Source organism: Ranitomeya variabilis, chromosome 1 (assembly GCF_051348905.1).
Source record: "Ranitomeya variabilis isolate aRanVar5 chromosome 1, aRanVar5.hap1, whole genome shotgun sequence".
Classification (NCBI taxonomy): domain Eukaryota; kingdom Metazoa; phylum Chordata; class Amphibia; order Anura; family Dendrobatidae; genus Ranitomeya; species Ranitomeya variabilis.
Genome location: NC_135232.1, coordinates 1139095965 through 1139110783, shown reverse-complemented (window position 1 = coordinate 1139110783; position 14819 = coordinate 1139095965). Strand labels below are relative to the sequence as shown.

The 14819-nt window shown below is 41.5% G+C and overlaps 1 protein-coding gene across 1 annotated transcript in view; it reads left to right on the top strand.

The window, feature by feature from the left end:
• Nucleotides 1–14819, top strand: part of LOC143800583 (vomeronasal type-2 receptor 26-like) — a 140540-nt gene that overhangs the window by 89873 nt on the left and 35848 nt on the right. Inside the window, exon 4 of the mRNA XM_077281197.1 lies at nt 7068–7883. Within this exon, the coding sequence (XP_077137312.1) occupies nt 7068–7883 (816 nt within the window). The remainder of the gene's footprint in view (nt 1–7067; nt 7884–14819) is intronic.

The following is a 14819-nucleotide window of genomic DNA, read 5'->3' as shown; positions in this document are numbered from 1 at the left end:
AAGAACCCGACTCAGGTGCAGAACACCTGGGTACACAATTGGTGCCATCAGGCGACACCACTGCCTCTTCCCCTGTGCTAGGTGCTTGACAATCCCCTGTCCAAAACACTGGCACAGATGACTTATTCCCTTCCCCTTACCTTGCACATTCTGACTACCATCATCAGGCAAATCCTTGTCCCAGCCCAACGTTCAACTTTCCCTATGCCAGGTCTTGGAATGAAAAATGTATTCCCAGCCACCCACCTACAGGCCCAGATACTAAATGGGCACATTTCCAGGCTGCTTGCCATGGAAATTATGCCATTTAGGCTGGTAGACACAGAGGCAGCAGCCACCACTTTTTCTTCCAGCGTGGAGTCCTCGCCTTGCACCAGCACTTGTCCAGGAACATCATCCATGCCTTTACCAATACACCCACTAGCATTGTCCACTTAACGACCAACAAATATATATCTGATAGTTTTGGGCACAAAATACTAATTTTCCTAAATCAATGATTAAATTATCCTATCAAAAAAACTTGGAGAACTTCTTAATAAAAGCAACAATTCTTTATTAAACACAATAATTAATAAAAGACATAGATTGTAAGTAGTACATGATTAGACATTACATGATACCTTCAAGTAAGAAGTGGTAAAAATATTAGATAGTTCTTTAAAAAAATATGATTATTCTCACAAAAACACCATCCTCATTATATTGGACTGTGGAACTATATTCACCACAACCTACTCAAGAATTGCAGTCAGAAATCTCCACAGTTTTATTCATACAAAATCAATACAGAAATTTTATATATATATATATATATATATATATATATATATATATATATATATATAATGATTTTTCATATTCTTCTATTATTACACTGCCCTCTACTGAGATAGACAGAATTAAATCCTATTGGTGATTTAAACCGCTGCAATCATTTCTATAGTTCCTTATATGCCTTTTTGCAAATTATCCCAAGCACCATCCAATACCCATATTTTTCTCTTTTAAATCTATTTCATAATCACTGCAAAAGTGTATAAACAAAGAGAAAAGTTAAATAAAGTGCAAAGTGCAATATAACAGCATTATATTGGTGCAAGGCAATCCACATTAAAAAGAAGCATATAACCCTTAGGGTGACATACCACCGAGTCAAACTGAAGGACCATGTGTGCGAACCCCCTAACGCATGTTTTGCTTTCTTGCTTCTTCCGAAGGGATGTCATCAAGCAAAAAGGCATATAAGGAACTATAATAATCATGTATTTTTAAAGAACTATCTAATATTTCTTACCACCTCTTACTTGAAGGTATCATGTAATGTCTAATCATGTACTACTTACAATCTATGTGTTTTATTAATTATTGTGTTTAATAACGAATAGTGTTGAGCGATACCTTCCGATATTTGAAAGTATCGGTATCGGATTGTATCGGCCGATATCCGAAAAATATCGGATATCGCCGATACTGATACCCGATACCAATACAAGTCAATAGGACACAAATATCGGAAGTGATCCTGGATGGTTCCCAGGGTCTGAAGGAGAGGAAACTCTCCTTCAGGCCCTGGGATCCATATTTATGTGTAAAATAAAGAATAAAAATAAAAAATAGGGATATACTCACCCTCTGACGCGCCCTGGTGGTAACTGCTGCAACCGGCAGCCTCCGTTCCTAAGAATGAGCGAGTGAAGGACCTTCGATGACGTGGCGGCTTGTGATTGGTCGCGTGACCGCTCCTGTGACCGCTCATGCGACCAATCACAAGACCGCGACGTCATCGCAGGTCCTTCGCTCGCTCATTCTTAGGAACGGAGGCTGCCGGTTGCAGCGGTTACCACCAGGGCGCGTCAGAGGGTGAGTATATCCCTATTTTTTATTTTTATTCTTTACTTTACACATGAATATGCATTCCAATCCCGAGTCCCGATATGGCAAAAATATCAGAACTCAGTATCGGAATTCCGATACCGCAAATATCGGCCGATACCCGATACTTGCGGTATCGGAATACTCAACACTAATAACGAATTGTTGATTTTATTAAAAAGTTCTCCAAGCTTTTTTGATAGCATAATTTAATGACCAACAAGTAGAGAGATGCTTGTGGCAAGGGATGCTACATTTCCCTGATGACGCTGAATGAACATTGTGAAGGCTGGGGCCGAGTCACACCCTGGCAAGTCAGCATGTACTCTCTACACCAAAGATTGCTGGACCTACTGCTATAAGGGTTTCGCCCACCTCCTACAGCAATTCCTGCACCCCCTCCTGCTCCATCTCTGATATGGTATTTCAGAGCATGTCATCCACATCAGCTGGAAGCTCTGCAGCACTGCCTCAGTGCAGTGGCAACAGGTCCTGCTGAAACCAATTTGTCTAGGAGACAAACTGCATTCAGCGGCAGAGTTACTTAAAGGAATACAAACCAGACAGATCTATGTTTTTTGCCACTGAACCTCCAACCAAGAATGGTCATGTTTGATAATGGTTATAACCTGGTGGCGGCTGTGCCATGCTTGGCACATGTGCTCAACTTGATAGTTCAACGGTTTCTGAAAACATTCCCAGATTTGCCAGAGCTTCTGGTCAAGGTACGCCATGTTAATGCCCATTTCCGCAAGTCGACTACAGCTGCTGTTGCTCTGGTAGTGCTGCAGCAGCGCATTCAAGTGCCAGCTCACCGACTGGTGTGCAATATCACCAGGAGCAGGAACTCCACACTGCATATGCTTGCAAAGTTTTGTGAGCAGAAGAGGCTAGTGGTTGAGTACCAGCTCCAACACACCTATCGGTATTCTGGTAAGCCTTCGGACATTTCAAATAAGGAGTGGGCATGGATGGCCGACATTTTTGGACTCCATAAAGATGGTGACTGGCCATGGTTCCATAGTCAGCAGAACAATTCTATTTCTATGACTACTAAAACAGTCGCTGCTCACAATTAAACATGAAGCTTTGCAAGCCGTCCAGGTGCTGATGGAGGAAAACAACACAAAGATTATAGCGAGCAAAGCCTCATCTTATCTGCTCAATGTGGATTGGGTAACAATGAGGAGGTGGAAGCTAAGGAGGAGGATGAGCAAGAACAGGAGCTGGTGGATAGTATAACAGAGGCTAGTAGCCACACAACCTTGGTACCGTCTATGTGGATGGGCTGAGATTGGGAATGAGGAGACAGAGAGGAAGGAGGAAGAGAAGGAGATAGAGAGATGTCATCTGGGTGGAAACAAGGAAGTGTTGGTGGCATGAAGCTTGGCACATATTGCTGACTTTATATACCGCTAACTTTCTTGTGACCCTGGCTTTTCATCTTGCTAGACCCACGCTACAAGGAGAACTTTGCATCTCTTCTTTCTGAGGTGGAGAGGTCTTCTAAAATGTGCTTTATCAGAAGGCCATTGTGGAAAATATGTAGAAAAAATTCCCATCAGACTCTAGAGGCAAGTTGCAAGCTTTCTTTCTCAACCAAGGAGAGGGCAGGGTGACACACAGCAGAGGCAGGGCTACACTATCATAGGCCTATTTGAAGACACCAGCCAAGCTCCCAGGTCCTGATGACGGGGTATTTTTGACAAGGAGAGAAAAGTTTTTAAAGATGGTCAAGCAATACCTGACCGACCAAACCACGTACTCCATAATTCTGCTGTGACTTTCAACTATTGGGTCCAGGGGAATTGTTAGCGGCAGGCAGACTAGGCATCTTCCTTGGGTCACCAGTGCCCCAGGGGCCCTCAGCCAGTTTTGTACTGATAAAGCTGCAGACCACGAGGCCTCTATGGGGTCCATGAGTTATTTTTTAAATCAGTGTTTTTTTTGGACTATGGGACTGCATTATATTCCTACAGGGGGCTGCATTGTACTCTATGGGACAGTAGCATTATATCCTTATGGGGCTGCATTATACTCCGATGTGGCTGTATTATACTTGTATTGGATATCCAAAGATGGTAGACCAATAAATTCATATGGTATACTTCCAAAATTACATAAACCAAAAAAGATGGGAAGTGCAAACCCAAAAAGTAAAATTTAAGAAATTTTATTCATAATAAATTAAAAATAGTAATCATCATAGTTATGCAAAAAGGGAATTTAAACAAGGCAGAGTGAACTCAAGGCAATCCATAGCATAAGTGAGAGTATCAGTCAAATATAAATCAAAATCAGATAATACAGTAGGTATAAAACTACGGTGCACCAGCAGGCTCTGGAGTGTAACCGAAAAATTTCACAGAATATACACAGAACTGCCTATAAAGTATAGATATATCAGCCACTGAAGTGCGTATGTATGGCCCTCGAAATATGCGTATTATAAGATATATAAATACTGTGCAATGCACTAGTTGTGATATCTGTCTAGTAAAGTAAAGGTAATAAGCCCTAATAAAGTGCAAGTGCATTAATTAGACTAAATATAGATACAGATATATTAGGGGACTCCTAAAGAAGAAAAAAAATTAAAGAGGCAGCAGCACCATGTTGGTTACCTGCACAGCTATGGATCGCCGTGAGGAGGAATACCCCGACGCACGTTTCGCAATGTAGCTTCTTCCTGGGGGTCGTAGTACTATGTGTCCCGCAGGATGCGAACAGAAGCGTATTGAGGCCACGGGAGTGCATTGCAGTCACAGCTGTGATTGCAATGCAAAATAAAAGTAACTGTTGGTCTTGGGTAAGCTATTTCATAGAATCATAGAATGGTAGAGTTGGAAGGGACCTCCTGGGTCATCTGGTCCAACCCCCTGCTCAAAGCAGGATTCACTAAATCATCCCAGACAGATGTCTGTCCAGCCTCTGTTTGAAGATTTCCATGGAAAGAGAACTCACCACCTCTCGTGGTAGCCTGTTCCACTCATTGATCACCCTAACTGTCAAAAAGTTTTTTCTAATATCCAATCTGTCTCCTCCCATTCAGTTGCTTCCCATTGCTTCTAGTCTTTCCTTGTGCAAATGAGAATAAAGATTTTCCTTCTACAATGCGAAAGCCCGTGATATATTTGTAGACAGCTATTAAGTCTTCTCTCAGTTTTCTTCTTTGCAAGCTAAACATTCCCAAATCCTGTAACCGTTCCTCATAGGACATGGTTTGCAGATCGGTCACCATTCTGGTCGCTCTTCTCTGAACTTGCTCGAGTTTATTGATGTCTTTTTTAAAATGTGGTGCCCAAAACTGGACACAGTATTCCAGATGAGGTCTGACCAAATAGGAGTAAAGGCCAATAATGACTTCACGTGATCTAGACTGTATGCTTCTGTTAATACATCCAAGAATTGTATTTGCCTTTCTTGCTGCTGCATCACACTGTTGACTCATGTTCAGTTTATGATCTATTAGTATACCTACATCTTTTTCACATGTGCTGTTGCTTAGCCCTACTCCTCCCATTCTGTATATGCTTTTTTCATTTTTATTGCCCAGATGTAGTACTTTGCATTTTTCCCTGTTAAAAACCATTATGTTAGTAGCTGCCCACTGTTCCAGTTTATTTATCTTTTTGAATCGTCTCTCTCTTTCTTCTCTAATATTAGAGAATTAGAGTATTAGCTATCCCTCCTAGTTTTATTTCATCATTAATTTTAATCAGTGTATCCTCAATTCCTTTATCTAAATCATTAATAAAGATGTTGAAGAATACAGGGCCCAGGACAGAGCCCTGTGGTACCCCATTTGAGACGTTCTTCCAACTGGATGTGCAGCCATTTACGACCACTGTTTGACAAAGAGGGTTTTGCCACAAAGTATTAAGTCTTGTTTGCCAGAGGGATTAACCACTTATTTCTCACTGCAATATGCAAATAAATTTATATAATTTATACAATATGATTTTCTGGAATTTATTTTTGATATTCTATCTCTCAATGTTAAAATTAACCTACCCTTAAAATTATAGACTGTTCATGTCTTTGTCAATGGGCAAACTTACAATTTCAGCACGGGTGTTAGGTGTCAAGTTCCCACCGCTGCACAGGGGGATCTCGAACCATGTCCTCTGCGGTCTCCCATTCTTCCTCAGCCACAGAGGAGCCTGCTCAGCAGAGATGTCAGTCCAATGTCTTGCTCAGGCTGATATTGTGCATCTGCTGCAGTCCCAGGTCCAGCTATTGTAACCAGCATTAGTCAGCAGCAAGCAGACACTCCTCGGACTAAGTCCTGCTTTTTGTCTACTGGGCATGCCCGGGAGATGATCACTCATTGGTAGTCGGGAGTCACATGTCCAGGTCCTCAAGCAGCTCTGATTTGTTCACTGGCAAGGTCCCAAAAGGCTGGGACTATAAAAGGTTTGCATGGCCGCTTGGCCATGCACTAATATAACCTGATATTGTGGTGTGTGGATGCGTGTATGTTACTGGTGAAAGCTCCTAATGATCCCCTTTCCAAGAGTTGTTGTCTGAGTGTGGGTGATTGGAGCTGACATAGCGCCAGTTAGTGCAATCCATCACTGTGCACGATATACCAGCATCATATAGTGGCGTTCGCCAGTGCGATGCCATGCACAGTTAGTGAGCTTTCCTTCCCTTGTTAAGGCAGTTAGTGGCGTTTGCCAGCACGATGCTGCGCGCACTCTGAGCAGTAAATTTATTAGTTCGTTTCTTCTGACATTGCAGGTGCAACGCCGTCGTTAGTGGGTCTAGAAGGACTCTTACCCCACCTCCTTAGGGCTGAGTCCTGTGACCATACACTAGCGCTCTCTCTGCTGACTTCTGTGCAGCTTGAATAGGCTACGGAATTTACATTCCACGGTATTGCGGCTCTGTGAAGCAACAGAGTCAACCTCTGTACATACCGAGTGACATCAACCTTTTTGTGTATATCTATTACACCGCCATATAGTGTCCGCCATTACCAGGCAGCAGGCAACATCTCTTCATGGTGGACCTCGGGCTGGGAACGCACCTTATTAATACCTTTATATTAATTGGTGCGTTACGCCAGCCCCAAAAAAGGGATCAAATACTTATTTCCCCCACTGTTTATGTATAAGGGTTTTGTATCTTTGTACATTTAATTTAACATTTACTTAAAATTTCTTATGCATAATTGCTATTTTTCTCAGATCAGCTACGGTGCCACCAATCCAGTTTTATCCAATAAGAAATTGTATCCATCCTTCTTCCAAACTCTTCCCAGTGACCAAACTCAATTTCTGGCAATAGTTAAACTTCTCAAACATTTTGATTGGACATGGATTGGCGTTCTTGCCTCTGATGATGATGGAGGTTACACACAAAGTCAGGAATTAATGAAACAGGCAGAAGTTTATGATATTTGCATTGAGTTTATTCTAAAAATGAAAACTGATGATTTCACAAATGAAGAAAACAGCAATGAAAAGAACAGAAGGATGTTTCAAAAATCAACCTCAAACATTATTGTACTTTGTGGCACAATTTCATTTCTCAATGTGCAATTTATTGAGGAGCAAAGCATTTCAGGAAAGGTGAAGACTCTGATTATACCAGCGGGGTCAAATATTAACATTCTTTCATCAGTAAAATGTAAAGCATTGTGTGATAGAAGCCTCATATTTTCATCATCAAGTATAAAGATTCCACAACTGAAAACATTTTTAGAAGATATTAGTCTTGAAAATCATCCAAATGATCCTATACTTGAACATATTCTATTGGTATACCTGAGCTGTAAACCTTCAAACCCCATCCTAAAAATGTTAGCTGAAAATTATTATGGACACAAACTTAAGAGTTGCAACAGGACAATAAAATTACAAAATATTGGCAGCCATAATTACTACACTGAAACATTCAGAACCACCTATCACGTATATACCGCTGTCTATGCCATGGCTCACGCTCTACATGAAGGCCTTCTTCATATGTCAAGAAATTTTAATTGTAAATATATGTTGAAGGTAATTTAGCATTTTTGCTTCCAGATGTATTGGACACTTTTCTTATCCGGTAGTCAGAAAAATATAAAAGACTTAATAATTAACCCAATATCCATATTTTTCCAGAAAGTAAATACACAGGAACCTTAAATGGAATTTATCACAATAATATTATTTCCTAGTAGAAATAATAGAGTCAATTTGATGCAAATCAAATTTAGGCCATTTTTTCAGAATTACATTTAACCCAATTAATTTAAATTATTTGCAATTTGACTCAAATAAATCACCAAAAATGGCCTTTTTCATTTTATACATTCATAAAGATTACGTCAGCCATAAAAGGTTCACATGACCTAAGGTGCAGCTAGGTGAGCTTCCCCATGATGCTTTACAGTGATCACATCACATGATATAACACACCCAATTCTGAGAAATATTAATAGCATGTATAAAAGCAAATGCAGGGAATACAGCAACCATTTTGTGATTAATTTGGATAGAGAAAGGACATCATAACTCCATGCTTAGCTGTAGAAACAGAGAGAGAAAGACACAGAACAGTTACTATCCATTTACCAGTAGCCACATATGTTGATGTCATATTGTTATTGCTTTCACTTTGTTTACACAGAAGTGCTAGAAATTAATTGGACACAGTCCTAAAGATGTCAGGGTTTACATATCTTCTCAGGGCAGTCGGAGTATTTTTTACTTGCTGCAAATTGATTTGACATTAATCAAATTTTGGGGAAAAATGTGATTTTGAATTTTAAAGGCTTCTCTAATCTCTACTTCCCACACTAAGCAATTTGCTTTGTAGTCCATCATATTGATCAAATAGTAGTACCTTTTATTGTAGGTACTTAAAAAAGATGTGTAAAGAAGATTTAGTCACAATTACAAACAAAAGGAACTCCGGAAAATCTGTAAGGTTGCCATCACACAATTTTTGAGAAAAATTTTCTTAAGTTACATCCTCTCCAAAATTTTCTTTGAAAACTGCTTCAAAAATACTTGGATAATTCTTGCTTTTTAATTTTTATTCATAAAAAAACTTCATGAGCATTTTTTTCTGAAAATGTTTGGAAATGCCTGATGGAAAAAGAAAATTCAATCTGGACATGGCTGTAAATAATTCATTAGGACAAAAAGGTTGAATACAACCTGTAAAACAATTTCAGGAAATGATTAAAAAAGATTAAAAAATGGACTAAACTAAAAATTTTCCTGAACCATTTTCTTCTTTAATACCTTGTGATTTCCAACATTTAAAACAACTCCATGTCAATATCGCTTTAATTGAGAAGAGCTCACACATATCACACAAATCTACATTCAATGGTGTGGGTGTATGAAATGCCTAAACCAAAAGAATGTGCTAACCTCAAACTTCACAAACTATTTTGGATTCTACCAAAATTTACTTTTTTTTGCAATTTGATTACATGAATCCAGCAAAAGGATGGTTGGCTAGCAAATAAGATACTCTTTAAAAGTGCTAAGAAGGGTTTAAAAAATGAATAAAAAATGAACATGCACATGGTTTATATCTGTTTCCTTCTGTGCAATTATGCTGCATCTTTGAAGTCTCCTGCTTTGACTAGGTCATAATAAGAGAAGAGCTAACCTTTCAAGGTTCGATTCGATTCGGTTTGGACCTCTGTTTGCCAAACAGTTTAACCAACATGCCCGAACACCTTTAGATTCAATGGGAGGCAAAACCAAAAGCATAGACAACACCTTAAGGGGTAATAAAAAGCTTCTCAAATAGTTAAAATTAGGTCAGGGTCATGCTTGCGAGTGTGATGTGAGTGTCTCGCATCACTACCTGGCACTGCTGCCGGCGCTCGGGAGCGTGCAGCTGCATGTATTTCTATGCATCCGCACACTTCGGTCCCAAGTGCCGGTGACTGTGCCGGTTTTGATGCGAGTTTCTCACATCACACTTGCAAGTGTGACCCAGGCTTTAGGGGTAGACACCAGGAAAAGTGTCATCAATTGACCCACAGTAGAAATTTGAAAATGGCACAGCAGCAGTCAGCCATGGGCCATGCATGAGGTATCAGGCTCTGGCCCAGCAATTAAAGCTTGGAATTGAACTTTTAATGAGGGACATGTTGGCAAGGGTAGCAGTGTAAGCCTTCTTAGCTGGGTGTCCTCACACCTCATGCAATACCTCCATTTTTTTTATTCCAGCCTCACTCAGATGAGAAAAACATTAGTTTCATACTGTACTATTGGTAGAAAAATGTAAGAACAATAACACAGGCAGTTAACTGGTCAAATGACCCACAGTAGAACCTGTTATAATGGCACAGCAGCAGTCAGCCATGGGCCATGTATGGGCTACCAGGGCATGGCTCAGCATTTGCAGCTTGGAATTTAAGTTTTAATAAGGAGCTTATGGTTAAGGGAGCAGTGTAAGCCTTCTTAGCTGGGAGACCTCACACCTCATGCAACACCTCCATTTTTTTTTATTCCAGCCACACTCAAATGGAAAAAGCATCAGTTTTATAGACTACTATTGATAGAAACATGTAGGGAAAGTAAAACAGGTAGTTGACTGAAAGTAAGTTCAGGCCTGCTTGTCTGGGAGACCTACCTACAAGGGAAACTCACCAGATGGAAGCCCAACTTGAAGTCTCCACATTTAAAAAAATAATTGTCACACAGCACTAAAGTGGCATCAATTTCCACAGAGTAGAAAACTTATAATAGGCCTCTGACACAACTTCCACCACAGGCAACCCACCAGATGGAGACCCAACTTGGAGTCTCCACATTTCAAAAAATTGTTTGTAACATTAGCAGCAGTAGCAACAGCAGGCACAAAAAAACAACACAAAGGTGGTACAGTGTGCAATAACGCAAGATCGATACAAGACACCAAAACAACATCATCGCCTAGTCTGCCCAATATGCGACTTGGATGCACAAGTTATCGGAGATCCATGACTTGTTCATTTTAATCAAAGTAAGGTGATCTTTGAGGGACAAGCCAAATTCGCTTATCTGTCAGGACACCACCAGAAGCGCTGAAGACCAAGGAGTGACAGGCGAGCTCAGGCAACTCATCCATTTTCGAAGATCAAAATGTAAAAGGGTCCAATCCCCCCAATGGCTTTAATTTTAAGCTCCAGATAGTCCTGCACCATGCTCTCCAGTTATTCACAATGTGCCAGACTTGTACTCTGTTCTGCTGGTGCACGAGCTGGTCTAAAGAATGTGCTGCTGTTAATGTTTTGGTGATGATGCCTTGATGTTTCAGGGGTTGGACGTCTACAATGCACACTTTGAGCTTCACTGTTATCTTGGGGAAAACCACTCTTAAATTGTCTACATGGATATTTTGATACTCAAGCATGTGGGCATCCCTTTCCATTGGGGAAGCATCTGGATAAATTTACTCATGCACCGTGTAGTCAGCACTTTTTCTAACTCCAAGAATATGGGCATTGTGTTGAAGATAGTGCAACAAGAAGGTGCTTATGTGCCGGGCGCTTCCATGAGTTCCAAGTCCATGGTGTGTTGGTGGCAGGGTAACACTAAAGGTTGCTTCCTCCATCCCCTCCCTCCAACCATGGACAACAGAGAGCATATCATCATCCTCTTCATCTCTTGACTGATACAGTACCTCATCCTCCTCAATTTGTTCCTCGGCTCCTGCATCGTCACTAACAGTTTGTCTGGTACCATTATCCACCTTGATTGCTGTAAGCAACTCTCCCATGGTACCCGACTGTATGACGGCTGTATGCAAATTTGGGATATTGTTATTCCTTCCCTATCCTCCTCTGCTTCCAACTCTTCCTCTTCCTCACGAAGACTATTCAAATAGTGTTCCAGCATGTAGATGACTGGAATAGTGATGCTGATTATGGCATTTTCAGAGTTAAATATCTTAGTAGCCATTTCAAAACTGTGCAGAAGGGTGCAGATGTCTTTCACATGTGCCCACTCCACAAGCGTGATTTGCACCACATCCAGACTGCGATGGCCCAGGCTATTTAAAATGAAATGCTGCACCAGGGCTTGTCACTGCTGCCACAGGTGCTGCGACATGTGCAGAGTGGAATTCCAGCATGTCGGAGCACTGCTAATCAAACAACCTGTAGACCAAAAGACCTCTGTAACAATGCAAGTTGATGACCTGCATGGTGCCATAGGTGGAAGAGAGCATACAGCAACTGGGTTTTCAGCAGCAGCACATCCAGGCCAGGATAGTGAACAAGAAATTGCTGTACCACCAGGTTGAGGATGTGAGCCATGCAAGGCACATGTGTAAGGTTACCCCGGCATAGGGCCTTGTTGTGAATTCTGCTCTTGGGCTCCCTCCGGTGGTTGTTAGTGGTAGTGCAGTTGTCTTGGGGTTGTAATGCAGGGCAGGTGTTTCTGCTGATTGCAGCTCTACTAGGTATTTAGGAGTGCAGGATCCATTACTCCTGGCAAGTTGTCCATTGTTCTTGGAGGGATTGCATCTCTCTCTCGTTCCTCATGCCCTGCTGCCAATTCAGCTAAGATAAGTGTCTGGTTTTTTGTCTCTGTGGCACACATGCAGTGTGCTTTGCAATTCAGTGCAATTCATTGTGTTTTTGTCCAGCTTAGACTTTGTTTGGATTTTTCAGTCATGCTGGATTCTCAGGAGATGCAGATATACTTTCTATGTCTTTAGTTAGATGTAGAATTTTTGTATTATCTGCTGTGGATATTTTTAGGGTTTTAATACTGACCGCTTAGAATTCTGTCCTATCCTTTTCTATTTAGCTAGAAGTGCCTCTTTTGCTAAATTCTGTTTTCTGCCTGAGTGTGTCTTTCCTCTTATACTCACAGTCAATATTTGTGGGGGGCTGCCTATCCTTTGGGGTTCTGCTCTGAGGCAAGATAGAATTCCCATTTCTATCTATAGGGGAATTTAGTCCTCCGGCTGTGTCGAGGTGTCTAGGACGTGTTAGGTACACCCCACAGCTACTACTAGTTGCGGTGTCAGTTTAGGGTTTGCGGTCAGTACAGGTACCACCTACTCCTGAGAAAGTCTCTCATGCGGCTCCAAGGTCACCGGATCATAACAGTACAACTGGCCAACAATGAGTTAAATGCATCTCAGTAGAAGGGAAGAAAGGTATAAACCAATGAGAAAAAGAACACCAAAAGAACCAAAAGTAAAACATAGTAACAACTTTATTGAATACAAGATAATACACAAAGAAAACACAGGACAGATGACAGGGAACACACCATGAAGGTGGCACCACAAAAACCAGCAGGCAAAACTGATTACAGAAGCATCATACTCAGCCTAAATAGTGTACACCCCAAATGTAGTAAACATACATGTATAACAATGTATTTGGATAAATCCCAGTGATAAGGGGGTACACCAATAAAGGTTGGTTGTAAACAAAGTAGCAGTGAAAAGATTGTTACCTGCAGGACCGTGATGCCACCCACCCCAACGCCGCGTTTCGGCCTCGTGCCTTCTTCCGGGGGTATGGCATCATCAATAAGGGCCAGCGTTTTAAATGTTAAAGGAACCAATCCGGAGCGCCGTTACAATAGGACTCATGTAACGGCGCATGCGCACATCGGCTGTATCCAGGAGGCAGAGCGACACTGAGGGCGTCAAGCAAGGCCAGGGAACGCGTCACCAGGAACCGCCCACATGGAATCACATGAGCTCCAAGGTCACCGGATCATAACAGTACAACTGGCCAACAATGAGTTAAATGCATCTCAGTAGAAGGGAAGAAAGGTGTTGAGCCATTTTTTTTTCTGTAGCTTGTTTTGTCTTTCCTTCCCTCTTTTCCTCTGGGTGACTGAGGAGTCTTGTGCTAGCATGGATTTTCAGGGATTAGTTTCTCGTGTAGACCAGCTTGCTGCTAGGGTACAGGGTATTTCTGATTATATTGATCAGACTCCGCTTTTAGAGCCTAGGATTCCTACTCCTGATTTGTTTTTTGGGGACAGGTCCAAATTTTTGAGTTTTAAAAACAACTGTAAACTGTTTTTTGCTCTGAAACCTCGTTCCTCTGGTGATCCCATTCAGCAGGTTAAAATTGTCATCTCTCTGCTGCGTGGTGACCCTCAGGATTGGGCATTTTCCCTGGAATCTGGGAATCCGGCCTTGTTTAATGTAGACCCTTCTTTTCAGGCTCTAGGATTATTATATGATGAACCAAATTCTGTGGATCAAGCGGAGAAGACCTTGTTGGCCCTGTCTCAGGGTCAAGAAGCGGCAGAATTGTATTGTCAGAAATTTAGAAAATGGTCTGTGCTGACTAAATGGAATGAGGATGCTTTGGCGGCAATTTTCAGAAAGGGTCTTTCTGAATCTGTTAAAGATGTTATGGTGGGGTTTCCCACGCCTGTTGGTCTGAGTGATTCTATGTCTCTGGCCATTCAGATTGATCGGCGCTTGCGGGAGCGCAGAACTGTGTGCGCTCTGGCGTTGTCCTCAGAGCGGATGCCTGAGCCTATGCAGTGTGATAGGATTCTGTCTAGAATGGAACAACAAGGATTCAGACGTCAGAATAGGTTGTGTTTTTATTGTGGCGATGCTTCTCATGTCATTTCAGTCTGCCCTAAGCGTACAAGGAGAATCGCTAGTTCAGTTACCATCAGTACTGTACAACCTAAATTTCTGTTATCTGTGACCTTGATCTGCTCATTGTCGTCATTTTCTGTCATGGCGTTTGTGGCTTCAGGAGCCGCTTTGAACTTAATGGACTTTGAATTTGCCAGGCGTTGTGGTATCCCCTTGCAGTCCTTGCAGAACCCTATTCCTTTGAGGGGCATTGATGCTACACCTTTGGCTAAAAATAAACCCCAGTTTTGGATACAGGTGACCATGTGCATGGCACCAGCCCATCAGGAAGATTGTCGTTTTCTGGTGTTGCATAATTTGCATGATGCTATTGTGCTGGGTTTTCCATGGTTGCAGATACATAATCCTGTGTT